The following is a 27599-nucleotide window of genomic DNA, read 5'->3' on the forward strand; positions in this document are numbered from 1 at the left end:
GGGAACGATAGCAATTCAGACGGACAACATGTCTGTAGTGTGGTATATCAACAAACAAGGCGGAACCAGATCCTACCCCCTATGTCGAGAAGCACTCAGACTGTGGCAATGGGCGATTTCTTCTCAGCGGTTTCTGATAGCAACGCACATCCCCGGGAAGTCCAATCTCATTGCGGACAAGTTGAGCAGAGCTATTCTCATGCCTCACGAGTGGTCTCTGAAAAATTCAGTCTTGGAAAAAGTTTTTCTGAAGTGGGGCCAGCCTTGCTGCGACCTTTTTGCTACTCCCCAAAACAGCAAGTGCAAAGATTTTCACCCTCTTTCCTCTACCAGGCCATCCCAGCAGAGACGCTCTAGTCCAAGTTTGGCCCCGGGGACTTCTGTATGCATTTCCTCCCTTCCCACTAATTTCTCAAGTGATACAGAAAGCCATCGCTCAGAAAGCTTCATTGATCCTCATTGCCCCTTACTGGCCTCGACAGGTTTGGTTCCCCTTTCTGCACCATTTTCTGTTGGAGCAACCCTGGCATCTGGACCTAGTTCCAGATCTTTTGACCCATCAGTCGGGTCAGTTACTTCGCTCCCTCCCCTCTCTGAACCTCACTGCTTGGTTCCTCCAATTCCAACCTTAGCCAGGCTTCATCTAATGTCTCACTCAGTTCGAGATATTTTAATAGCTTCCCATAAATCCTCCACTCGGAAGATTTATCTTAGTAAGTGGAAACGTTTCTCCTATTGGGCTCAAGGAAGGGACATAGATCCTTTCACTGCTCCCATTCAAACGGTCCTTGATTTCTTAGCCGAACTATTCCACGCAGGTTCGTCTCCTTCTACTCTTAAGGTTCAATTGGCAGCTATTTCTAACTTTCATGTTGGAATCTCAGATTCTGCCATCATGTCTCACAAGCTTTGCAAAGCTTTTTTGAAGGGAGTTTTTCTTCTCAAGCCTCCTATCAGAAATCCTCCTCCTTCTTGGGACCTTAACTTAGTTCTCACATCTTTGATTCTTCCCCCTTTTGAACCTGCAGCTTCGTGTTCAATGAAATTGCTATCCTGGAAGACACTCTTTTTGGTAGCCATTACGGCTAGAAGAGTCTCGGAGCTTCATGCACTCTGCAGTCGATCCCCTTATCTTTTGTTTCATAAGGATAGGGTATCCTTACGGACCAACCCATCCTTCTTACCCAAAGTAGCCTCTCAGGCAAACCTAAATCAAAACATTGACCTTCCTGTGTTTTTTCCAAACTATTCTAACAGGTCTGAACAGAAATTACATTGGCTAGATGTTCATCGACAATTAAGGTATCATTTGGATAGGACCAAACAGACCAGAAAGGCTGACAACTGTTTGTTTCTTATGCAGAAGGCAGAAAGGGCCTTCCAGTTTCGAAAGTATCACTCTCCAGATGGCTTACATCCTTGATTTCTTTTGTGTATGAGATTAGGCATCAAAAGTTACCAAACAAACCTAAGGCTCATTCAACTAGAGCTTTGGCTACTTCTATAGCTTTCCAATACAGGCTGCCTATTGATACGATTTGTGCGGCAGCTACATGGGCTACTCCTCACACTTTCATTTCTCATTATAAGTTGGACTTAGCTTCCAGACACAGAGCTAATTTTGGTTCCACTGTACTCAAGAGTCTGTTCCGATAGGCCACCCGGGACAAGGTGCTAGGGACGCGGTCCCATCCAGCAAGAATGAAGGCGAGATGGACAACTTAACATATAGAAGTTATGTTCTTACCATAACGTTCCATGTTAGTTGTCTTCTCGCCTTCTTTCTTGCGTCCCAACCTCCTTCCCCCCTAGCCTGGACAGACCTGGAGGAGTTTGATTGTGACCTTTTTTTCCTACCACCTCTATTTGTATATGCATATACTGTGTTATGTATATATTCCCTCATCAGGTTGTAGGTCACCTTCCTTCTGTCATCTTATTGAGGTGGTTTTCCCCTTTCCAGTGTTTCTGGATTTTCTCCTGGCTGGGCCTAGCTTACAAATGAGATCTGAGGTATTTCTGCCTAGCATTGTGGGATATAAGGGGAGCCTCGAGCCGGTGGAACCAACTCTCGAGCTTTTAGAGTGGCCGAGTCGGAGCCGAGGATCGGCTCCGAACCCATCCAGCAAGAAAGAAGGCGAGAAGAAGACAACTAACATGGAACGTTATGGTAAGAACATAACTTCTATTTTTTGAGCCAGCTGCTACTGCAGACTTAATTTCTTTTCTTGGAAAACAGCTTTCCTTTTAGCAATCACTTCAGCTAGAAGGGTATCTGAATTACAGGCTCTTATGGCAGTGGAGCCTTTCATCATTTTTCATGTGGACAGGGTGTCCCTCAGAACCAATGTATCCTTCATGCCCAAGGTGGTATCCAGTGTGGCTCTTAATCAGTCCATTCATTTGCCAACCTTCTTTCCCAGTCCACAGAACAAAAGGGAACGGATATTGCATTCCTTAGATGTGCACAGACCATTCAGATTCTATTTGGACAGGACTAAACCTCAAAGGAAATCTGAACTACTGGGTAGCATTTGCTGCAGGGGCAGAGGGGAAGGCTATTTCAAAGCAAACCATTTCCAAATGGATACCTATTGCATTCACTTCTGCTATAAACACCATGGAAAACCTATCTCACAGGGGAACAGACCTCACTCCACCAGGGTGCATCTACCTCTACAGCCTTTCTCAGAGGCGTCCCTACCAGGGACATCCTAGAAGCTGCTACCTGGAGTTCTGTGCATAATTTCACCAAGCATTACCATTTGCCAATTTTCTCTAAATCCAGAGCTGGGCTTTGCCACTGCAGTCTTGTCGGGCCTTATAGCTGGTCCTAATGCTATCTAAACTCCTCCTCCCAACCACATCTTTGGGAATCTACCCAAATGTAATGACTGCAACAGTGAAAACACTAAGAACATAGTACAGTTGTGTACACTTACCATAAATGTAGATGTGAGTATTTACAGTTGCAGTCCTGGTTAGCCTCCCTCCAGCCCCCTAACTTCTTTTGGCTATACCTCTACTTTCCTTTACTATGCTTAAAAGCCTTTTTGGTGTATTTGCTTTTTTGTTGGAGGTATATCATTGCACATTTATATTTAATTGCTCCCCATTAGGGGGGCACCTGACATCTGGGGCAAGAAAAACTGATGTAATGGCGTCGGCTGCATGTTTTATACCCCCGACAACTTGACGTCATGGAAGAAGGGACAGCAACTGACGCAGGGCTCAATACTTTGTTAATCAGGCCAGCTGATGGCTACCTGCAAGCAGGGTAACCCAAATGTAATGACTGCAACAGTGAATATACTTGCACATCTACATTTATGGTAAGTGTACACAACTATACTTTGTGGCCTGTCTGCTTTGAAAGAAGTGTGAAAGTGTCAAGTCTTCCTATTCTGGACCGGTTGACCACTCACTCTGTTATAAGCACACTGGTATGGTTCCTAGAGTTGCAGCCCCTGCACCTTTGACAGTCACCCCAGCCAGGTAGTCCCTCCCAACAGGCTTTAATTAATACTACCATCTCCGTGGAGGAGTAGGAGGATTGTTGTTTTTTTTTTTTTTTTTTTTTTTTTTTTGAGTAGCAGCCGTCAAGGTTTGTCTTTCTGACCAAATTCTAGCTCCATGACTCATCTGTCAGTCCCTCGGGAGTCCCCCCTCTTGTTTGGGGAAGTAGATCTCTGCTTTCATGAAGGTCTAGTTACAGTATTGTCATCTTGGCCTGAACAGTTCCTGTAGCAGGCAGCAAGAGTGATCATTGGTTCCTGCAGTTCTTCCTCCAGACATCGACTCTGCACCAGTGACTATAGACTCTGTCAACACTTGCACATATTCCTATTTTGCCAGCTGATAATGCTGCTTCTGCACTGATGCTGAGGTCATCTGCAATGTCTTCTCTTCCTACTTTGACTGTGCTGAGTCACTAGTTCCAGGGTTCAGTTCTGTCAGCACTGTTATCAGATCGTTTAACATTCAGCCTCTGGTACCATTGTAACAGGGACCTTCTCAAAGCTCCTTTCAAAGGAGTCAAAAACTTGTGGTACTACAAGTCCCAGAACTGGCATTGACATGGCTTCCTATGGTAGAGGGGACTTCAGTCTAACTGTCCTGTGCGAGGCAGAGGTGGTACCATTCGTCAGGGCTCTATGGGATCCTTTCAAGGTTTTCCTTAATGTCTGTCCTGAAAGGATACCAGACTGTCACACACTGGAGGTATTCTGGGGATATCTTTCCCTTACACCTTTTGGCATAGTTGGCTGTCTTCTCAGAGTAGTGCATAAGGGAGAGTCATATCCAAAGTCTACTATATTGGAAATGCCTCAAACCATGTCCTCTTGTCCCCACAGCAGTTCCTCCCCACTAAAGGTGGGTAGCCTTGAAAGAGAGGTTGTGCAGGAGGTCCCAGCAGACCAGAGATGGTCAAGCTTCTACTCCAGTTTCTTGATGCCTAAAAAAATAAATAAATAAAGCATCTTAAACTCTGTCTTGAGCCAAGTCAGCTAAACCAATTTGTGTGGGAGTAATTTTGGATGATCTTTCTGTAGTCCATATCGTTATGCCTACAGGCAGGTGGACTGGAAGTGCTCTTAGGTATTCTGATGTGTAGATGAGCATCTCAGATCCAAAGACATTGAGGAGATTTCCCCACTTCCAGGTAAACTATCCGTTTCAGGCTGTCCCTTTTGGACTTCTCATAGTGTAGTTGCATTGTAATTAGTCCACTAGATTTTTTTCTTTCCTAATTTTTGGCTGAGTTAATGGGTAGAAATGGAAATGTAAAAAACATGTTAATGAATATGTATATTACTAATGCAGCAGATTAGTTTGAGTGGGTTGCAAACTGAAATTAATTGCTTGTAAGCTGTTAAGACTGTTTTTTTTTATTACAGCAGTCATTCAAGATCCCGATCGAGGTCTCCATCTAAACAAGCAAGGTATGTGACTGATTACCTGCATCAGTGAAGTTTCTTTTCAGGCCTTGTGTGACATTGTGACTTTGCAGCAGTGTTAGTGTCCAAAAGGGGGGTTATATGCTCAAGTTCTTGTATAAAGTGGTCTTTTCTGTTGGGTAGTGCAGTTTGTTTTTAATTTGACACGTTTAAAAAAGATCTAATTTCATGAGAGGCAGTAATTTTATTATATTTGTATATTTTTAATCAGAGCAGAATCTCTGAACAGCAGAAAGCTGCACACCTTGTTCATAGGCAGTTCTGTCCACCAGATGGTCATTGAACACTTCATTAAAAACAGACACGCGAGAAGAAAACCAGGAGGCAAGCATAAGACTCTCAAATTCATAGTAAGGTTGGGGACCTTGAAGTAAAAAAAAAAATCCTTGGGTGCTGGCTGCAATCAGATGGCTTCTCCAGTCTCAAAGGCATCTGGCCGTGAGCACTCAAGTCCTCTTGGACAGATGCATTCCCTTCAGGGTGCCACTCTATCCTTGGAGGAAAGAACGAAAGTCTATAAGGTGCTGGCCAATAAGCCTAGATATCTATCTGATGGTGCCTGGTTCTGATAACAGTATTTTGATAAGAGGTGGCTGAATACCCTCATGTGCTAGAAAAGTGTCTGTGGTTCAGTTGTCTGTCATTCTTGCCCCTGACAGGATGCTTCAGAGGCGGCCACTTTCCCCTAACGGTATCTACCATTTTGAGGAAGCATTAATTGGGAGTGACTTCCTCCTCCATTGCCTTCACCCAAGACTTGAAGTTGGCATAACTTTTTTTCCCTCGCCTCGAACTTCATTTATACAAGCCTGGTCCCCTAGTGCCCCAGGTTTACCATCTCTGGTGTTGCTGGACCTATCATGGATCTTAAGGGCATCTTGGGGATTCAGCTCTGTTTTTTTTTTCTTTTACTTTCCCATCTCCCATGCCTGCTGGTTGTGTGAGGGCAGTGTCTCTCTTTGGAGCCCATCTTCCCTTAGGAAGTGTCACCAGTATTTGCTCTTTCCTCAGGAATGGCACACCCATCCCTCCATGCCCCTTAGTTGTCATAGCTGTTGATGGACCAGAGTCAGCTGGGTTATAGTTGGGCCTTTATATCTCTCTGGCATCGGTGTCCCAGGTTAGCACAAAACTTTATGGTGTTCATTATGTAGATGTTCTTCGTGTTTCACTGTTGCAGTCACCGCATTTAGGTTATCCTGCAAAGGGTAGCCCTCCGTCTGCCCAAATACCAGAGGCTTAGTATTTCTGCGTTGGTTGCTGTCGCTCCAAGACTGACGTCAGGTAGTTAGTGGTATAAAATCCATCATCCGACACCATTACATCAGTCCTTCTTGCCGAGGAGCCCAAAGCAGAAGCAGTTCACACGAGTGTTGGTCGGCCACTACCTGAGTTTTCATTTCTGGTTTGAAGTTGAAGTCTTCTAAAGCCAAGTACCCCGTTGGATCCTTTTTTTCTAGCTCTAACCGAAGTTGACAGTTGTCTCACCTGTGGAAAGCGAATACCACACACACACACACTTTCTTACTGCGTCACCTGTTTAGGTACAGACCACAATTTCCCTCGCTGTCGCTTTTGTGATTTGTTCAACGCCAGAACTGTAAGTTGTTAGGCCCTTATTGTAGCTAGATGTTCTTGTTTCACTGTTGCAGTCATTACATTTGGGTAATCTGCTGGCAGGTTGCCCTTAGCCTGAGTAACAGTCTTGGGTCCTGCGTCTGTTGCTGTCTCCTCTTCCATGACGTAAGGTCGTCAGGAATATAAAACATGCAGTCGACCCTGCGCGGTGCCCGAAGCAGAAGCAGTTTGCAAGTGCCGGTCGGCCGACTCCTGAAACTTTCACATTAGAGTTTCAGAACCGAAGTCTTCAAACTAAAGTTAAGTACCCCATTGGGGAAACTTTTTCTTGCTCTTTACCGATGTCTGTAAAAGTTAATAATTGCATTACTTGTGGGAAGCAAATACCTCATAAGGATTTTCACTCTTACTGTATTCCTTGCCTAGGCCCTGATCACAATGTTGCTAGCTGTCGGTTTTGTGCTAGATTTAACTAACGCACTATTAAGCGTCGGTTCGATTTTGCATTTCATTGCTTTGGCTGAAGATTTAATTATATAATGCCGTCGGACCAGCCAACAACCGGAGTTTACAAAAAACGCAAGGACAAGGAAATGGATAGGCATCCGAGGTCCAAAACAGATTACTAGGCCTCTGCTTGGCCAGTCACCGGTTCTCAGTGAGGTGCTTTTGCAGCCCCTGGCGCCCACTACCTCAGAGCCACAGGCCGCTTCCGACTCCCACGTGGAGCCGACTGAGCCTCTGGATACTCAAGGTATTGGATCCTCGGAAATCATTCCCTCAGATGGGTCCGGAGCCGCTGAGCAGGCATCTGCTTCTGAGGGTGTCTTCAGACCTACACAACTACATATTAAGCCATCTTCAGCTTCAAAGACAGACTAAAGCAGCTCTAAAGACAAAGAAACAAGTACAGCATTCTCCTACTCAGACTTCCATGCTTAAAAAACAGATGCTCAAAATGGCCGAAGACCTAATTACTTTGATCAGGGGCTCCCATCCCCCTCCTGATAAGAGGCCTAGGCAAGAGACAGAGTATGATTTTTCTGATCAGGTTTCTATTTCCTCTGACTCCTCTTCTGAACAGGATTACTCCATGCTTCCCTATGAGGATTCTGATGCTGAAGAATCCATTCCTTCAGCCTCTCCTCCTGAGGATTTTTCTTTTGGGGAAACCCTGCATACCATGAGGAAGCATTTCCACTGGGACAGGCAAGATTATTCTGAATCCAAGAAAAGGCTCTGAAACTTTCTGCTACTTCCTCAGCACAGAACCCTTGCTATTCTACTTGTTCTAGACATTGTAGATGCATTTTCAGAGTCCGGCCTGTCCCCTGACTCTAAGCCAGACAGATACTACAGGGTCCCGGATTCTCATAAATTCCTATATAAAAACCCCACTGCTGACCCAGAAACCATATCTCAGGGTCCCAAAGGGGTTAAAGCTTCCACTGCAAAAAACCCTGTCCCCTCTGATAGGGATTCTAGGGCTCTAGACAGATGAGGGGGAAAAGTCTACACTTCTGCTACCCTGGCGGTAAGGGCTTTAAATTCAGTTTCATATGCTTAAATATCGGCAATACTTAATGTCACTGCTTAAACCGAAATTGTTGACAAATGCTGAATGTTCAGAAAACAAGGAATTGCAGGATTTATTGCATGCAGCTGAACAAGTGGGAAAGCATACTTTGCAATGTGGTTATGATTCACTGGAGGCCTCTTGCAGGGCCGCTGTTACAGGTTCTGTTATTAGAAAGCATGCTTGGTTAAAGGAACAGAATCTGCCTGATCATGTTAAAGTAAAATTGTTAGATGCACCATTACAGCATGATACTTTGTTTGGTACTAAAGCAGAAGAGGTGTTGAAAAAAAAAAATGGAGGATAAAGCAAAATCCATGCAAACAGTCAAGGATTTCTTACAGGTTCGGCCACCCAGGTTTAGCAGGAACTGGCCTTCTAAAAATTGGTCCTTTCCAGTGTCAGACCACAAAGGCAGATACAGGCATGCCAGAGGCAGATCTCAGCCCCAAGGCTCATACAGGCCTAAACAATGGGGTGCTCCTACCTCCAAAAGCGGAGAAGGCAAACCACAACCTTCCAGGAAACAGTCCCAATGACTTCCCTCTACCACATCCAAGCACTTTTCTTTTGGCAGCCCTCTTAGCTGGAAAGCTAGCACTTTTTTCATCAAATTGGCAAATGGTTACCCAAGACAAATGGCAGTGTCCCAAGGCTACAGGTTCCATTTTCACACTCTACCAAGGTCAAAAGGTATGCCAGACCTGCCACACAATCAGTGGGCAGAGGCACAAAAACAAATTACAGCCCTCATGGACATGAGGGCCATTCAGCAAGTGCCACAACAAGAGCAGGGGCAAGGATTTTACTCCAGACCTTTCCTAGTACCCAGAAAGGACAAAACCTGGAGACCAATACTGGACCTGTCTGTACTAAATACGTTTCTGGAAGTTCCAAAATTCAAGATGTTGACTCTACAGCAGCTACTGCCCATGCTGGGCAAAAAGGCTTGGCTTGTAACTTTGGATCTAAAAGAGGCATACCTGCATGTCCCAATCAGACAGTCTTGCAGAAGATACCTCAGATTCATAGCTGGCTCAGTGCATTGCCAATTCTCTGCACTGCCCTTTGGCTTATCTACTGCGCCCAGGGTCTTCACAAAATGCCTGGCACCAGTAATTGCGTTTTGCAGACAAAAATGAATTCAAATATATCCCTACTTGGACAACTGCCTAATTCAATCAGAGAACAAAGACATTCTTCTAAAGCATATGGCGTTTGTAAAAAGATTACTAATTGGCCTAGAGTACACAGTAAACTAAAAATCAAAACTAGTGTCCTCTCAAGAGATATTCCTGGGTCCAGGCTTAAATACATCTGCCCAGATGTCTTCTCTCGCCAGACAAAAGCAACTGACTACTTACTTCAAGAAATTGGCAACAAAAACCCACTTATCTGCAAGGAAAATCCTGCAGGCCTTGGGTTTCATGGCATCTTGCATTCTACTGATTCCATATGCCAGACTGCATATGAGGAAACTACAATGGTATCTAAAAAGTGTTTGGACTCCGCATTGCCACAGCCTGGAGACAGTAATTGCACTCATTCCCTGCCCTGCAATAGGAGTTTCGATGGTGGGCAGAAGCCTGTCACCACAAGGGTCTGCCATTCAGTTTACCCACAGCCAGACACACTGACAACGGATGCACCATATTATGCCTGGGGGGCCCATATGGCAGGAAAATTTTTTCAGGGCGCATGGCCTGCAAACAAGATGCATCTTCACATCAATCAAAAAGAGATGCTCGCTATTCAAAATGCCCTGACAGCTTTCTAGGATCTGCTTCATCCAGGACATTTACTGATAAAGACAGACAACAATACGGTCATGTGGTACATAAACAAGCAGGGAGGAACACATTCCTACCCCCTCTGCAGACAAACAATAACCTTATGGGACACAGCATTGGTTTTTCAAGTTCACCTGCAAGCACAATTCCTGCCAGGAAAAACAAATACTCTGGCAGACGAACTAAGCAGAAACCTCATGGATCCCCACGAATGGAAACTGGATCCCAAGTCTTCAACATAAGGAAATGGGGATGCCCGGACATAGATTTATTTGCCTCCCCTCACAACTGCCAATTGCAGAGATTTTGCACAAGGATTTATCACAAGCAAGCATGGAAAGTGGATGCCTTATCCTTCAGCTGGAAAAATCTAACAGTATATGGTTTCCCCCCCACTGCCTCTCCTTCCCAGCTACTCCTAAAGGTCAGACGAGAAGCCAAAAATGATACTGATTGCAGTACCCAATCCTAAAGAGATCGTCTTAAGGTCCAGCATGGATATTGCCTCAAACTTCTCATTTGCTGACCCAACAAAACAATCAGATCCTGCACAGCCAACTCAGGACCTTAAATCTGGCAGCATGACAGATAATGTAGCCATTCAGAACACTCCTCTTTCAAAGGCTGTTATGGATGTTATCTTGCAGGCCAGGAGGCCCAGTACCAGAAAATCTTATGCCGAAAAATGGAAGAGATTTTGTGCTTGGAATCAGGAACAAGGCATTGACACGTGTACCAAATATCCCTCAGATTTTACAATACCTAACTGAGATGCTGAACAAAGGCCTGCCTTTCTCATCAGTTAAGATTCATGCCTCTGCCATTTCAGCCCATTAAAATACAGAACCACCTATCTTTTCTCATCCTTTAATAAGGCAGTACCTCAGATGGGCCAAAAACATTAGGCCTCCAAGGAGAGCACCAATTCCAGCTTGGGACCTCAGTTATGTTTTGAAAAACTCACACTGCCTCCTTTTGAGCCAGCATCAACAGCAGACATAAAATTCTTATCCTGGAAAACAGCTCTGCTCCTAGCAATAACCTCTGCAAGGCGAGTCTCTGAGTTACAAGCACTCATGGCTGTGGAACCTTTAATCATTTTTCATCCAGACAGGGTTTCTGAGGACAAGCCCTACATTTATGCCTAAAGTGGTGTCCAGTGTGGCCCTCAACCAAAACCATTCACTTGCCTACCTTTTATCCAAATCCACAGAACAAGGGTGAGAAAATTCTGCATTCTTTGGACATACACAGGCAGTTACGCCTCATGGATGTCCCTCATGGATATGGGGGCTATTCAACCAGTACCAGAAAAGGAAAAAGGACAAGGTTTTTATTCAAGACTCTTCCTGGCACCCAGAAAAGACCATGCCTGGCATCCAATTTTGAACACTTTCCTGGACATTCCAAAATTCAGAATGCTGACTTTACAGCAGCAACTGCCTATGCTGGGCAGGAACGCTTGGTTAATGACTCTACCTGCATATCCCAATAAGGGAATCATGCAGAAGATACCTCCGCTTCAAGGCAGGTTTTTTGCATCAGTTCTCTGCACTGCCCTTTGGCTTATCTACTGCTCCCAAGGTCTGTACAAAGTGCCTGGCACCAGTAGTTGCATTCTGCAGACAAAGAAGCATACAAATTTATCCTTATCTGGACGACTGTCTAATTCAAGCAGAGGACAAGGATACTCTTCGACATCTGACGTTTGTTAAAAGGCTTCTAACATGCCTCTAGGGTACACAAATGAAAAGAAATCCCAACTGGTACCCTCTCAAATAATTACATTCCTGGGTGCAAGCTTGAATACAACTGTCCAGATGGATTACCTTCGCCAGACAAACAAAGGCAACTGACAACACACTTCAAACAAATGGCAACAAAAACCCAGATGTTCATCGTGTTACCCTGCTGCAGTCATCGCACTAGGGTTATCCTGCCGTCAGGCGGTCCCACAGTCTGCCCGAATTCCGAAGACTTGGTCTGGCGTCAGTTGCTGTCGCTTCTTCCTTGACAGTGCGCCAGGGGTCTATAAGAGGCATCCGCCGTTTTCTTCGGTCTTTCTTGCCGCGCGGTGCCCGAAGCAGAAGCAGTTCGCAAGTGCCGGTCGGCCGACACCTGAGATTTTCGAATAGTTTCAGTCCGAAGTCTTCAAAGCTAATTACCCCATTGGGGAACCTTTTCTTGCCTCAGTCTGATGTGAGAAAAAGTTAATTGCATTTCTTGTGGGAAGCAAATACCTGATAAGGACTTTCATTCTTATTGTATACCTTGCCTAGGCCCAGACCACGACGTCACTGGTTGTCGGTTTTGTGCTAGGTTCAAAAAGCGAACTATAAAGCGACGCTTTGATTTCGCACGACACTACTTCGGTAGGAAATTTAATTACACTGCCGTCGGAGCAACAGACTACCGGCGTGCATAAAAAACGCAAAGATAAAGACAAGCAGCCTAGATCCAAGCCAGACTCAGAGGCCTCGGCTGGGCCGGTCGCCGGTTCTCCGGTTTTCAGTGAGGCGCCTACGCAGCCCCTGACTACCGCAGAATTGGAACCCCAGACTGCTTCGGATTCTCTAGCAGAGAGTTCTAGGCCGACGCAGCCATTTTCTTTAGGCCCTACCGACGACATTGCAGAAGAAGCCAGTGCTGTAGAAACACCTTCGGTTTCAGAAAGTGTCTTCAGACAGACTACTCTCACCATAAAATCTTATGCTAAGCTTAAGACTCCTCTAAAACCAAAAAAGACCACTTCAGTCTCCAGTTCAAGGCCCCATGTCTAAGAAACATGCTTAAAATGGCTGAAGATTTGATTTCTTTGATCAGGGGTTCCCAAACCCCCCCCCCCCCCCCCCCGACAAAAGGCCTAGACAAGAGGAGGATTATGCCTCCTCTGATGGTGTCTATTTCCTCAGGCTCCTCGGAGGAACAGGATTTCTCCTTTCCCCCTTATGAAGATTCTGATGCTGAAGATTCCATTCCCTCAGCTTCTCCCCCTGAAGATTATTCATTTGGGGAAACCTTGCATACCATGAGGGAACATTTCCACTGGGAAGGTCAGGACTACTCCGACTCAAAGAAAAGGCTCCGAGAGTTACTTTTACTCCCCCAGCACAGACCTCTTGCTATCCCCCCAGTTTTAGACATTGTGGATGATGTTTACTTAGAATCTAGTCTAAATCCAGATTCTCTGCCTCCAGCTCCAGCCAAGCCAGATAGATACTATAGAGTGCCTGACTCTCTCAAATTCCTTTACAAAAGCCCTGTTGCTGATCCAGAGACAATCTCCCAGGGTCCCAAAGGGGCTAAGGCTTCTATGGCTAAAAAATCCTATACCCTCTGAAAGGGACTCCAGAGCACTAGATAGGTGGGGGAAGAAGGTTTACACCTCAGCTACACTAGCTATGAGAGCACTAAATTGTCAATTTCACATGCTTAAATACCAACAATTCCTAATGTCTCAAGTAAAACAAAAGATGAGCACGCACCCTCAACATTCTGAGTTCAAGGAAATGCAGGATCTGTTGCATGCAGCTGAACAGGTGGGCAAACATACTTTCCAATGTGGATTTGATTCCTTGGAAGCTTCCTGTAGAGCAGCTGTTACTGGGTTTGTTATATGTAGGCATGCTTGGCTAAAGGAACAAACTCTGCCTGATCATGTTAAAGCAAAGTTACTAGATGCACCCTTAAAGCAGGATGTCTTATTTGGGCCTAAAGCAGAAGAGGTTTTGAAGAAAATGGAGGATAAGGCAAAATCTATGCAGACGGTCAAAAATTTCTTACAGGTACAACCCCCGCACTTCAGCAGAAATTGGCCAACAAAAAATTGGTCCTTTCCAGCTTCTGACAGACCACAGAGGGGTAAATAGGTTCGTAGGTTTGTACTAGGCTATCAGCCCTAGGGCCTATACAAGCCTAGCCGTAACAATTCCCTGGCTATTTCTTCCCACATTATTTACTTTCCTGGACCCCTGTCTAGCAGGGCGACTGACGTGATCCCTGGTGTGAATTTCCTTTCTCCCATCCAATTGTCAAGGTTCCTCTTGAAGAGGTCCAAAGAGGCACTCTGCTTGACATGTATGGGCAGTCTATTCCAGAGTCTGGGGAGTCTCTGGGTCAGGCACCCAAGGGACAGAGGACAAGCACAAATCCCTTACAAACCTCGCCAATGGGGCACTGCACCACAGAAGGGAGGAGAAGACAGGTCCCAAACTACTAGAAGGCAAACACAGTGACTTAACCCTCAAACTGCCAAACAAAACTCTCTTGGCAGCTCACTTGGGAGGAAAATTAGCACTTTTTGCAGACAACGGGCGTATCGTCACAAAAGACAAATGAGTCCTAGACATTCTCACAAGGATACAGATTCCATTTCCACACCTTGCCAAGGATAAAAGGAATGCCAGACCTGCCACAAAATCAATGGGCAGAGGCACAAAAACAAATTACAGCTCTCATGGACATGAGAGCCATTCAACTGGTACCTACACAGGAGCAAGGCCAAGGATTTTACTCAAGGCTCTTTCTAGTCCCCAGAAAGGACAATGCTTGGAGACCCATACTGGGCCTTTCAATTCTAAATACCTTCTTGCAAGTATCCAAATTCAAGATGCTAACACTACAGCAACTTCTTCCCATGTTGGGCAAGAAAGCTTGGCTAGTAACGTTGGACCTCAAGGAGGCATACCTGCATGTCCCTATCAAACAAGATTGCAGAAGATACTTCCATTTTATTGCAGGTTCAACCTATTACCAATTCTCTGCCCTGCCCTTTGGCTTATCTACTGCGCCCAGGGTCTTCACAAAATGCCTGGCACCAGTAATTGCATACTGCAGACAGAGGAATTAAAATATATCCATACCTAGACGACTGCCTCATCCAAGCAGAAAGCAAGGACATTCTCTTACAACACCTGGCTTTTGTAAAACATCTTTTAAGTTGCCTAGGGTACACAGTAAACGAAAAGAAATCAAAACTAATGCCCTCACAAAATATGACATTCCTGGGTGCCAGCTTGAATACAACGGCCCAGATGGCTTATCTGACGCCAGACAAACTACAACTAACTCAATACTTCAAAACAATGGCAACAAAGACCCAACTCCCTGCAAGAAAAATTCTGCAGGCCTTTGGCTTCATGGCATCTTGCATACTACTAATACCATTTGCAAAACTGCATATGAGGAAATTGCAATGGTACCTAAAAAGTGTATGGACTCAACGCAGCCACAGTTTGGAAACTGATACCTCTCATTCCCTGCCTTCAACAGGAGTTTCTATGGTGGTCACAGGCATGTCACCTCAACAAGGGTCAGCCTTTCACCTTACCCCAACCAGGCAAATTATGACAACAGATGCCTCGGACTATGCCTGGGGGGCACACATGGCAGGACAATGCGTTCAAGGCATATGGATTGCAGATCAAAGAAATCTGCACATCAATCAAAAAGAAATGCTCGCTGTACAGAATGCCCTGACAGCCTTCAAGGACCTCTTACATCCAGAGCAGCTTATAATGACAGACACCACAGTAATGTGGTACATAAACAAGGGGGTACACACTCCTACCCTCTATGCAGGCAAGCAATGACCTTGTGGAACACAGCACTGGCGTACCAAGTTCAATTACAAGTTCATTTCCTGCCAGGAAAAAAGAACACATTGGCAGATGACCTAAGCAGAAACATCAAGGATCCCCACGAGTGGAGACTGGATCCACAAGTATTTGCAGTGTTAACTCAAAAATGGGGGCTCCCAGACATAAACCTGTTTGCCAGCCCCCAAAACTATCAGCTACCAAAATTTTGCACAAGGACATTTCACCAAGCTTGGAAAGTGGACGCACTCTCATTTAGTTGGAAAATGCTGACAGTATATGCCTTCCCTCCATTGCCTCTTCTCACAAAGGTGCTGCTGAAAGTCAGGATGGACAGACCCCGAATGATGCTCCTTGCCCCAGACTGGCCACGCCAGCACTGGTGTACCCACTATTAAGGAATATGGCCCAGGGCCCACCATGGATTTTACCACAAATTACTCATCTGCTCACACAGCAAGACAGTCATATTCTACACAGCCAGCTCAAAACCTTAAATTTGGCTGCATGGCAAATCCCCTAAGCAACCAGCCAGCTCCTCTTTCACAAGCCGTTATGGATGTAATTCTGGAGGCCAGGAGGCCCAGCACCAGGAAAGCCTACTCAGACAAATGGAAAAAGGTTTAGTGCCTGGAACCAAGCTAAAGGCCTAAATACCCTTCAGCCGGACATACCTCAGATTCTACAATATCTAACCAAAATGTTACACAAAGGGCTTTCTTTTTCATCTGTTAAGATCCACGCCTTAGCTATTTCAGCTCACTACAATATGGATCCTCCCTTATTTTCACATCCACTTCTAAGGCAGTTTCTCAGAGGGGCCAAAAACATTAGGCCTCCCAGGAGAGCACCAAAACCAACTTGGGACCTCAATTTTGTTCTGGAAAAACTTACATTACCTCCTTTTGAGCCAGCTTACTCAGCTGACTTAGTTTATATCATGGAAGACTGCCCTACTGCTAGCAATTACTTCAGTCAGAAGAGTCTCAGAGCTTCAGGCACTTATGGCAGTAGAGCCTTTCCTCATTTTACATCAAGACAAGAGTTTCTCTACGAACTTAACCCCTCCTTTATGCCTAAGGTGGCATCCAGTGTGGCTCTAAATCAAACCATCCATTTACCCACTTTCTTTCCAAATCCACAGAACAAAGGAGAAAGACTCCTGCATTCCTTGGACATTCACAGGCAGCTACGCTACTATTTGGGTAAAACTAAGGTCGTCAAAATCTGACCAGCTTTTTGTATCCTATGCTACAGCATCACAAGGAAAGGCCATCTCAAAACAGACCATTTCCAAATGGATAGGACATTGCATACGTTTTTGCTACACCCACCATGGAAAACCAGGTTTTGCTAGCATAAGGCCCCACTCTACCAGAGCAGCAGCTACATCTACATCCTTCTTCCGGGGGGTGCCAACCAAGGATATTCTGGAAGCTGCAACTTGGAGTTCAGTACACACCTTCACCAAACACTATCACATACCACTTTACTCTAAGACTAGAGCTGGCTTTGCCACTGCAGTTTTGAAGGGCCTCTTAGCCTCCTCTAATCCTGTTTGACTCCACCTCCCATCCTTAGCTTTGGGATTTAACCCAAGTGTGATGACTGCAGCAGGGTAACAGGATAAACATAGTACAGTTATCTATCTACCATAAATGTAGATGTTAGAGTGTATACCCTGCTGCAGTCCAGGTTACCGTCCCTCCATCCCCTCTGACCTAACTAAAACCTTTCAATACCTTAGATTCTGATACAACCTTTGTGGTGTATTTGCTTAAAGCTGGAGGGATGTTTTGTTTGTGCTACATTTTTATTATTGGTGCTGTCTACTGTCCAACTTTTAGGGGGGCATCTGACATCTGGGGCAGGAAAAACTGAAGAAAATGGCATTGGATGCCTCTCATATACCCCTGGCGCACTGACGTCAGGGAAGTGACAGCAACTGATGCCGGACCAAGACTTTGGAATTTGGGCCGACTGCAGGACCGCCTGACGGCAGGATAACCCTAGTGTGATGACTGCAGCAGGGTATACACTCTAACATCTACACTTATGATAGGTACAAAACTGTATTTTATCTGCAAGACAAAGTCTGCAGGCTTTGGGGTTCATGGCATCCTGCATTCTACTAGTTCCATATGCAAGACTGCATATGAGGAAACTTCAATGGTACCTAAAAAGTTTATGGAGTCAACATTGTCAGTCTGGAAACAAAGATTCCTCTCATTCCCTGCCTACAACAGGAGTTTCTTTGGTGGGCAGAGACATGTCACCAAAACAAGGGACTGTCATTCACTCTAACCCCTGCCACCCAAACCCTAACTACATATGCATCAGATTATGCTTGGGGGGCCCACCTGGCGGGGCGATGCATTCAGAGCATATGGAGCCCAAAATAAATGCATCTGCACATCAACCAGAAAGACATGCTAGCTGTTCAGAATGCCCTGATAGCCTTCAAGGGCTTATTTCATCCAGGACGACAACTGATAAAGACGGAGAACACCATGGTTATGTGGTACATAAACAAGCAGGGGGGTACACATTCCTACCCCTTTTGCAGACTAGCCATGGCATTGTCGAACACAGCCTTGACTTACCAAGTACATCTTCAAGCTCAGTTCCTGCCAGGAAAACAGTACTCTGGCAGACTACCTAAGCAGAAATCTTATGGACCCGCATGAGTAAAAACTGGATCCACAAATCTTCAGCATGTTAACACAGAAATGGGGGAGCCCAGACACAGATCTATTTGCCTCTCCCCAAAATTATCAACTGGACAAATTCTTCACAAGGACTTAACACAGAAAGGCATGGAAAGTGGATGCCCTATCCTTCAGTTGGAAAACCCTAGCAGTCTGTGCCTTTTCCCCCTCTGCCTCTCTTTTCCAGGGTCTTACTAAAGGTCAGAGGGGAAAAAACAAAAATGATCCTAGTTGCTCCGGACTGTTCTCGCCAGCACTGGTACCCAGTTATAAGGAATATGTCTCAACTTTCTCCTTGGTACTTGCCTGAAATACCTCCTCTACTGTCTCAGCAGAACAATCAAATTCTGCACACTTGAGTTCCAAACTCTGAACCTTGCAGCATGGCTGATCATTTAATTATTCAAACACCTCTCAGTAAATCTGTGATGGTTGTCATTTTGGAAGTCAGAAGGCATAGTACTACAAAAATCTTATGCTGATGGAAGAAAGAAGAACCAAGCACAAGGAACGGACACAACAAAGCCCAATATTCCTCAGATTTTACAATATTTGACTGAGATGCTTGACAAGGGCCTATCTTTTTCTTCAATAAAAATCCATGCCTCTGCCATCTTGGCTCATTACAATACGGAGCCTCCGTTCTTTTCTCATCCTCTGCTTAGTGTCTTAGAGGGGCCAAAAATTTAAGGCCTCCCAGATCACCAACTCCTGCATGGGACCTCAATTTTATGTTGGAAGAACTCACCCGGCCTCCTTTTTGAACCAGCAGCTACTGCGGATATAAATTTTTTAACTTGAAAAACAGCTTTCCTTTTATGCCCAAGGTGATATCCAATGTGGCTCTTAACCAAACAATTCACCTGCCAACATTTTACCCAAATCCCCAGAACAAGGGAGAGCGGATTCTGCATTCATTGGACATTCTAAGTGGATAAGCCACTGAATTAGTTTCTGCTACTTGCACCATGGTAAACCTGTGCCCAAAGGGGATCAGGTCACATTCCACCAGGGCTGCCTCTACCTCAGCAGCTTTTCTCAGAGGCGTTCCAACCAAAGACATTCTAGAAGCTGCTACTTGGTGCTCTGTTCATACCTTCACAAAGCATCATTTGCCTCTTCTCCAAATTCAGGGCAGGCTTTGCCACTGCAGTTCTGCAGGGCCTTATTGCCGCTCCTAATGCTATTTAGTTCCATCCTCCCATCCATAGCTTTGGGATTCTACCCAAATGTAATGATTGCAATAGTGAAACACGAAGAACGTAGTACAGTTATGTACACTTGCCATAAATGCAGATGTCAGAGTGTATTCACTGTTGCAGTCGCCATCCCCCTTTTCTAGAACTTCTTTCCTTCATTATATTCTAAAGCCTTTGTGGTGTATTTGCTTTTAGATGAAGGTAGTTTATGTTGCTAAAAGTGCATTTATATAAATTTCTGTTTTTATATATGTGTGCGTGTGTATACAAATATATATATATATATGTGTGTGTGTGTATATGTATATATATTTTTTTGCTCCCTGTTTGGGGGGGGGGGGGGCACCTGACAAATGGGGCAAGAATAACTGAAGAAAATGGCGTCAGCTGCATGTTTTATACCCTTGACGACCTGACGTCATGAAAGATGAGACGGCAACCGACGCGGGACCCAAGACACTTGTTCAGGCTGACTGAGGGCAACCTACCAGCAGATTACCCAAATGTAATGACTGCAACAGTGAATACACTCTACATCTACATTTATGGTAAGTGTACACAACTGTACAATATTTTTGCTCTCAGTCCTCTAATTCCAGTATGGCTTCGGTAAGCCATCAGACTACCGATCTTTATCCTTTTTTCGAAAGACTGCACAGGTCCAAAACTGCCGACAACGCTTTTGTTGAGCTAGTCGTCTGTTCTGTCCTCAGTGAGGCATTTTTGCAGCCCCTGATGCCTGCTTCTGTGGATTTGCAGGCCACTGCCAAGACCCTTTCAGAGTCTGGTATGCCGTGAGACTCTTCTTCGACTAAGGATCCTGCGGATGTCTCTACTTTGGATTGATCCAGAGCTGCTGAGCAGGCACCGGCTTTTGAGGAAGTACTTCACACTACCGATACTCTACACAGACAGACTTTTGAGTCTTCAGTTCTTTCAAAAACAGTTTCTAAGGCCCAGGGTACAAACCACACCCCAAAAAAAGATCCAAGCTCAGGCACCTGCTTCCTTGCCTCGGTCTCAAATGCTTAAAATGGAGGAAGACCTTATAATGCTTAAGGGAAGCCAGGCTTTACCCCTTCCAAGAGAAAGAGACTTGTCCCCAGTAGTTTATCTGAACAGGAGTCTGACTGATGCATTTGAATATAAAGTTATGCAACCCCTTTCTGCTTATGAGGATTCTGGTGCAGAGGAATCCATCCCTTCAGACTTTCCACCCAAGGACTTTTCCTTTGGGAAAACACTACATACTTTAAGGGAGCATTTCCAATGGGAATGTCAGGACTATCCTCAGTCAAGAGTCTGGGAATTTTTGGATCTTCCACAGCACAGACCTCTGGCCATTCCTCCTCTCCTGGATGTTGTGGATGATGAATTTACGGAATCCAGTCTGACCCCTGACGACCCTCCCTCCTGCTCCCAAGAAACCTGACCGGTATTGAGTCCCTGACTCTCTCAAATTTATTTTCAAAAATCCTACTGCTGACCTAAAGGAATCAAAGCAACTTCTGCTAAGAATCCCACCCCCCTCAGATAAGGATTCCCAAGCATTAGACAAATGGGGTAAAAAGTGATGCACCTCTGCTACCCTTGATATTTGGGCATTAAATTGTCATTTCCACATGCTTGAAATATCAGCAACATACCATGGAACTCCTCAAACAAAACATATATCTTTTCCTGCTTGTGCAGAAAGTAGTTGCAAGAGTTAATGCATTCTGCAAGTCAAGTAACTAAGCACACCTTACAATGTGGTTTTGATGCCCTAGAAGCTAATTGCAGGGCAGCAGTTACTGGTTCTGTCCTTAGAAGGCATGCTTTTCTTAAGGAAGAGACCTTGCCAGACCATGTCAAATCCAAATTATTGGGCGCACCCTTGCACAAAGACAACTTATTTGGCACCAAAGCAGAAGAGGTCTTAAAGATGAAGCTAAATCTATGCAGACAGACTTCTTACAGGTCCAGCCACTGAGGTTCAGTAGGCATTGCCCTTACAAGTACTGGTCCTTTCCTGCCGACTCCAGGCCAGCTCAGCACAGACCCAGGGGAAGCAGACCCCCAGACAGCAGCCCCAGGGAATGCAGAGATCTAAGCAGGCGGGGTTCCTCCTCTTCAATATCAGGGAGTGCAAAGGCACCCCTTGCGTTAAGAACAGAAGACTCTTCACTTCCACACCTTCCCTCTGCCCACTTGCTCGTGCCCTTAAGAGGAAAACTCCTTCCATGCAAGCATCTTGGGCCACCATTACCAATGACTGCTGGATCCTCAACAGTGTCCCAGGGGTACATATTTTATTTCCATTTCCACACACTGCCAATCCCAAAAGCGTTCCCAGATCTTCCCCCAAACCAGTGGGCTGAGGCCAAAAAACAAGTCCTTTCCCTGCTCTCCTTGAGGACAATACAGCATGTTCCTGCAGAACAGATAGGCCAAGGTTTCTACTTCAGACTGTTCCTGGTACCCAGAAAAGGGTACATAATGTCTCATCCTCTATCTATCCATTCTAAACACCTTTCTGGTGATACAAATTTCAAAATGCACACCCTCCAACAGCTTCTTCCTATGCTTTCCAAGGATGCTTAGTTAGCCACCCTAGACCTAAGAGGCCTACCTACACATCCCAGTCAGGGAATCATGCAGGAAATACCTAAGTTTCAGGGCAGGATCAATGCACTTTCAGTTATCTGCGCTTCCCTTTGGCTTATCTACTGCTCCCACAGTTTTCACAAATTGTCTGGCTCCCGCCATTGCTTTTTTGCAGACAAAGAAATATTCAAATTTACCCATACTTAAGACTGCCTGATTCAGGCAGACTGTCAGGAAAAGCTGCTACAGCACCTGACCTTTGTAAAGGACCTACTGACCTCCCTGGGATATACTGTCAACGAAAAAAAATCCAAACTAGTCCCCACACAAAAATTATTCCTTGTAGCAAGCCTGGACACAGCATCCCAGATGGCATTACTCCAGAAAAACAAGCCAACCTGACTGCCTGCTTCTCTCAACTACCCACCAGGACACAGTTATCCGCAAGGAAAATCCTGCAAGCTCCAGGGTTCATGGCCTCTTGCGTTCTCTTACCATATGCCAGACTGCATATGAGGAAACTACAGTGGTACCAAAAAAGCCTTTGGCGTCAGCATACTCAAGACCTGGAAACTCCTTACACCAGTGATACCTTGTCTAAGGAAAGATTTTCTTTGGTGGGCAGCAGCATGGTACCAGAACAAGGGACTTCCCTTCTCACAGCCCCACAACACCCAGACCCTCACCACAGACTCTTCAGACTATGCCTGAGGGGCTCACATGGATGGCAGGTGCATTCAGGGTCAGTGAAGCCCAAATCAAATACATCTGCACATCAACTAAAAAGAGATGTTAGCTGTTCAACACACCCTGACAGCTTTCCGACCCCCTACTCTCCCTGGGGCCTCTACTGATCAAAGCAGAACCACCACAGTGTTGTGGTTATATCAACAAGCAGGGAGGGGCTCTCTCTTATCCTCTGTGTAGGCTTGCTATGACCCGTGGGCACACAGCCGCAGCCATGCAATTATGCCTGTTGGCACAATTCCTGCCAAGCTCTCTCAACTCTCTGGCAGACAACTTGAGCAGAAAACTGCTACATCCACACGAGTGGCAGCTAGACCAAAGAACCTTCACTCTTGTAACCCAGAAATGGGGCACCCCGAAGGTCGACCTCTTTGCCTACCACTACAATCGTCAGCTCTACAAATTCTGTACCAGGGAACCTCACAGCAAGGCCTGGAAAGTGGATGCTGTATCCTTCCAGTGGGTAAACCTCTCGGTTTATGCATTTCCCCCTCTACCACTCATTTCAAGGGTACTGCTCAAAATAAGGGAGGAAAACCCGAGGACAATGCTGAATGCCCCAGGCTGGCCTCGCCAGCGCTGGTACCCACTGCTGCGCAGCCTGCCACCATGGCATCTACCTCAGATCCGAATACTCCTGACCCAGAGGAATGGAGAATTCATGCATCCCCAATTGCAGACCCCTCAACCTGGCAGCCTGTCTTTATTGCCTTACCTCTCCTCAAGCTGCCAGTCTAAGCAGACAAGTTATAGATGTTATACCGGAGGCCAGATGCCCCAGCACTAGAAAAATATTATGCTGATAAGTGGAAACGGTTTTGCACCTGGATCCAGGGTAAGGGAGCTGGAATGGCACAGCCCTCCCTACCTCTCGTCCTTGGTTACCTGTCAGACCTACTACACAGGGGTCTATCCATCTCTTCTGTTAAAATTTATGCCTCAATTCTCTGCTCATTTCAGCAGAGCCACCTCTTTTCTCGCACCCTCTCCTCAAACAGTTCCTAAGAGGGGCTAACAACTTGAGGCCACCCAGAAGACCTCCTACCCCAGCTTGAGACCTTAACTCTGTGTTGGAAAATCTCTCCCTCCCTCCCTTTGAACCTGTAGCTTCAGCAGAGTTAAAATTTCTCTTAGACAGCCTTGCTTCTGGCCATCACTTCAGCTAGAAGAGTATCAGAGCTGCAAGCACTTAAGGCTGTAGAGTCCATCATTTTCCATGCTGAGAGGGTCTCCTTCAGCACTGACCCATCCTTCATGCCTAAAGTGGTGTCCATTGTGGCTCTAAACCAATCCATTCATTTGCCCACCTTTTTCCCTAACCCACAAAACAAGGGGGAAAGGATTCTGCACTCTAGATGTGCATAGACAGCTCCGATTCTACCTGGACAGGACTAAACCTTTTTAGAAAAACTGATCAATTACTAGTCAGCTTCGCTGCAGGGGCAGAGGGCAAGGCCATATCCAAACAATCTCCAAATGGGTAGCACACTGCATCCATTTCTGCTACAAACACAGGAAACCACCCTCAAAGGGGGTCAGGACACATTTCTCCAGAGCAACCTCCACCTCTGCAGCTTTTCTCAGAGGGGTCCCCACCAGGGACATCCTGGAGGCTGCAGCATGGACATCTTTTCATACCTTCAAGCATTGCCACCTGCCTGTCTTCAAATCCAGAACAGGCTTTGCCACTGCAGTCTTGCAGGGCATCCTAGCCACTCCCCACTCTTCTTGACTGCCTCCACCCTTTTCTCCAGCTTTGGGAATCAACCCAAATGTGATGACTGCAACACTGAAACACTAAGAACATAGTACAGTTGTGTACACGTACCCTAATTGTAGATGTTAGTGTATTTGCTGTTGCAGTCCTGGTTACCCTCCCTCCTTCCCCCTTGTCTGTCTCTTTCTCTCTCCTTACAAGGAATTTTTAGTATTTACTTTCTACTGGTGGATGGTGGAACACCTAGCTCCCTATTGGGGGCTCCTGGCAGGGCAAGAAAAACTGATGTAATGGTGTTGGCTGCCTGATTTTATACCACTGACTACCTGACGTCAGTCCTGGAGCAAAAGCAAGAGAGACAAATACTAAGCCTCTGGTATTCGGGCCGACTGAGGGCTACCCCTGGCAGGATAACCCAAATGTGTGGTGACTGCAACATTGAATACACTCAAACATCTATATTTATGGTTATTGTACATAACTGTACTTTTCCTCTACCTTTGAAAATTCTGCCACAAGCAAGTGTCTCCTGTCTGACCAGACTTCTGAAGTTCAGCACCAGCATCCACCCACAAAGCTGGGCAACTGCTGTCCTCACCTTTCATGTCTGCCAAGTGTCTGGTGTTAAGGTGTACATCCACTCATTTCTTTCCTTTTTACTTGTGTGTTGGGAGCACCATTCAGAGAGGGCATTGTTTAGCTTGCTAGGCCATAACTCAAAAATGCAGGCAGATTTAGAGAGAGAGACCGTGTTATAGTTTTTAATTAGTCCTTAAAAGTAGATACTCTAGTGTTTTCCATATATAGAATATTGGGCATACTCCAGCCTATCTACCACGGGAAGAGTGGGTTTTGGCCCTGAAATTGTAGTTCATTGGCCGTTTGGGCAGTTTTTCCATCTCTTTCTACTTTTTGGTTAAAAGTCCGATTTGCGTTTGGTCCCTGCCTTTCCTATAACTAGTGTAATCCAGGAACAGATTTGCTGTATCCAGGACTGTTGGCAAGCGTCTGAGCCCCCCAAGCCCTTCTATGTTGGAGAGAAGCCTTCTAGCTCATCAGTGGGAGTGGTAAGCACTAGGTAACCTGTCTACCACAGGAGGAGTGGTTTCTGACCCAGAAATGATAATTTATTGGCCGTTTGGGAAGCTTTTCCATCTCTTTCAACCTTCTGATTTAAAAGCCTGTGTTTGCGCTTGTTTTCTGCCTTTCCTGTTACTAGTCTAGTCCAGGTACAGACTTGCTGTATCCAGGACTCTTCGTAAGCTTCTGAGCCCCCCAAGCCTTTCTGTGTTGGAGGGAAGCCTTCTAGCTTACCAGTGGGAGTGGTAAACACTAGGTAGCCTATCCTCCACGGGAAGAGTGTGTTTTGGCCCAGAAATTGTAGTTTATTTGGCCAGTTTTCCATCTCTTTCAACTTGCTGACTTGAAAGCCTATGTTTGTACTTGTTCCCCGCCTTTCCTGTAACTAGTCTAGTCCAGGTACAGATTTGCTGTATTCCAGGACTCTGTAAGCTTCTGAGCCCCCCCCCCCCCCAAGCCTTTGTGTTGGAGGGAAGCCTTCTAGCTCATCAGTGGGAGTGGTAAGCATTAGGTAGCCTATCTACCACAAGAGAAGTGGTTCCTGGCCCAGAAATTGTAGCTATTGGCTCTTTCAACGTTCTGGTTTAAAAGTCGCACTTGCGCTTGTTTCCCACCTTTCCTGTAACTAGCCTAGTCCATATACAAAGTTGCTGTATCCAGGACTGTTGGTAAGCTTCTGAGCCCCACAAGCCTTTCTATGTTGGAGGAAAGCCTTCTAGCTTATCAGTGGGAGTGGTAAGCACTAAGTAGCCTGTCTACCACGAGAGGAGAGGTTCTTCGCCCAGACATTGTAGTGTATTGACCATTTGGACAGTTTGTCCGTCTCTCTCAACTTTTTGGTTTAAAAGACTACATCTGCGCTTGTTTCCCATCTTTCCTGCAACTAACCTACTCTGGGTAGCACTAGAAAGCCCTAAACTGGTACAAGCCTTCTAGCTTAGGAGCGAGACTTTGGAGTGATTAAGTATCGGTTTTCTGTACTTTCTTGCTGTACTTAACTGTTTTCCACCTAAACGCAGATTTTCCAGCGTTTGTGATTTAAAAGCTTGTTTTTTTCACATGTTGTAGTTATTTGACTGCCTGCACCTTTTTGTTTAAATAATTTATTTAACTGTTGTAGGCTACACACTGAAGTGTGATAGCCTTTTCTAATCGTTTGTAGTCATTTAAAGCTGTTTTAAGTGTGTTTTTTTTTTTTTTTTTTTTTACTGTTTTTGCCTCATCTTTTCAACCCCCCCCCCCCCCCCCCCCAAATCCTTGATGTAATGGGATCCTATCTCGCCTACATTCATAACTGATGGGTTCGGAGCCGATCCATCGGCTCCAACTCGGCCACTATATACTAGAACGAAGTCTCTAATTGGCTGGGCTACCCCTTATCCCAGAATGCACCACACCTGCTTCCCCAGATCTCGTTTGCCGCTTTTCAAGCTAGACGTGGTCTCGACTTGGCTGGAGCCAAGTGTTTTTTTATTACTTTTTGGTCTTTTGACCTAGGGTTTTCTTCACAAATTTAACAAACAGCTGTTTTAACAGCTTTACGTGTGTGTGTGAACCTGTTTTGGTGTGATTGGTTGTTTTTTTTTTTTTTTTTTTTTTTTTTTTTTTTTTTTTTTCTTTCTACATACCGGGCAAGGCCCATTTAACCCTTGCCCTTATTTGTGTGTGGGTATGTTGATTTTGTCTCTACTGTACGTCCTGATTTATCGGGCTAAGCCCGTTTAAGTTAGAGGGCTTCTGCCCGTTTTGTGTTCTGTATCTCGGGCCAGTCCCGTTTTGAGTCAAAGGGCTCGTGCCCTACTTTAAGGTTTGCTTTTCGTTGTGGGAAATAGTTGTGTGATAGGATGTCGAAAGAGCAGAAGTCTGGTTTTAAAAAGTGCACCAAGTGCAACTACAAAATGTCTCTTACTGATAGCCATGCTGTTTGCGTATATTGTTTAGGACCGAAACATTTGCAGGAAACATGTAGTGTTTGTCATGCTTTTTCCTCTAGGGTCCTTCAAGAATGAAAAAATAAATTGATCCTTTAGGGCCTTATTAAGCCCTCCTTTGAGGAAGCTTTG

General features: G+C 45.4%; 1 protein-coding gene across 2 annotated transcripts in view; it reads left to right on the top strand.

The window, feature by feature from the left end:
- LOC122789112 (serine/arginine-rich splicing factor 7-like) overlaps positions 1 to 27599 on the top strand; it is a 431411-nt gene that overhangs the window by 357552 nt on the left and 46260 nt on the right. For both annotated transcript variants that reach the window (XM_044056355.1, XM_044056433.1), the window contains exon 8: positions 4899 to 4943. In XM_044056355.1, the coding sequence (XP_043912290.1) occupies positions 4899 to 4943 (45 nt within the window). The remainder of the gene's footprint in view (positions 1 to 4898; positions 4944 to 27599) is intronic.

This window comes from Protopterus annectens, chromosome 1.part0 (genome assembly GCF_019279795.1).
Source record: "Protopterus annectens isolate FY-2018-M chromosome 1.part0, PAN1.0, whole genome shotgun sequence".
In the NCBI taxonomy this organism is placed as follows: domain Eukaryota; kingdom Metazoa; phylum Chordata; order Ceratodontiformes; family Protopteridae; genus Protopterus; species Protopterus annectens.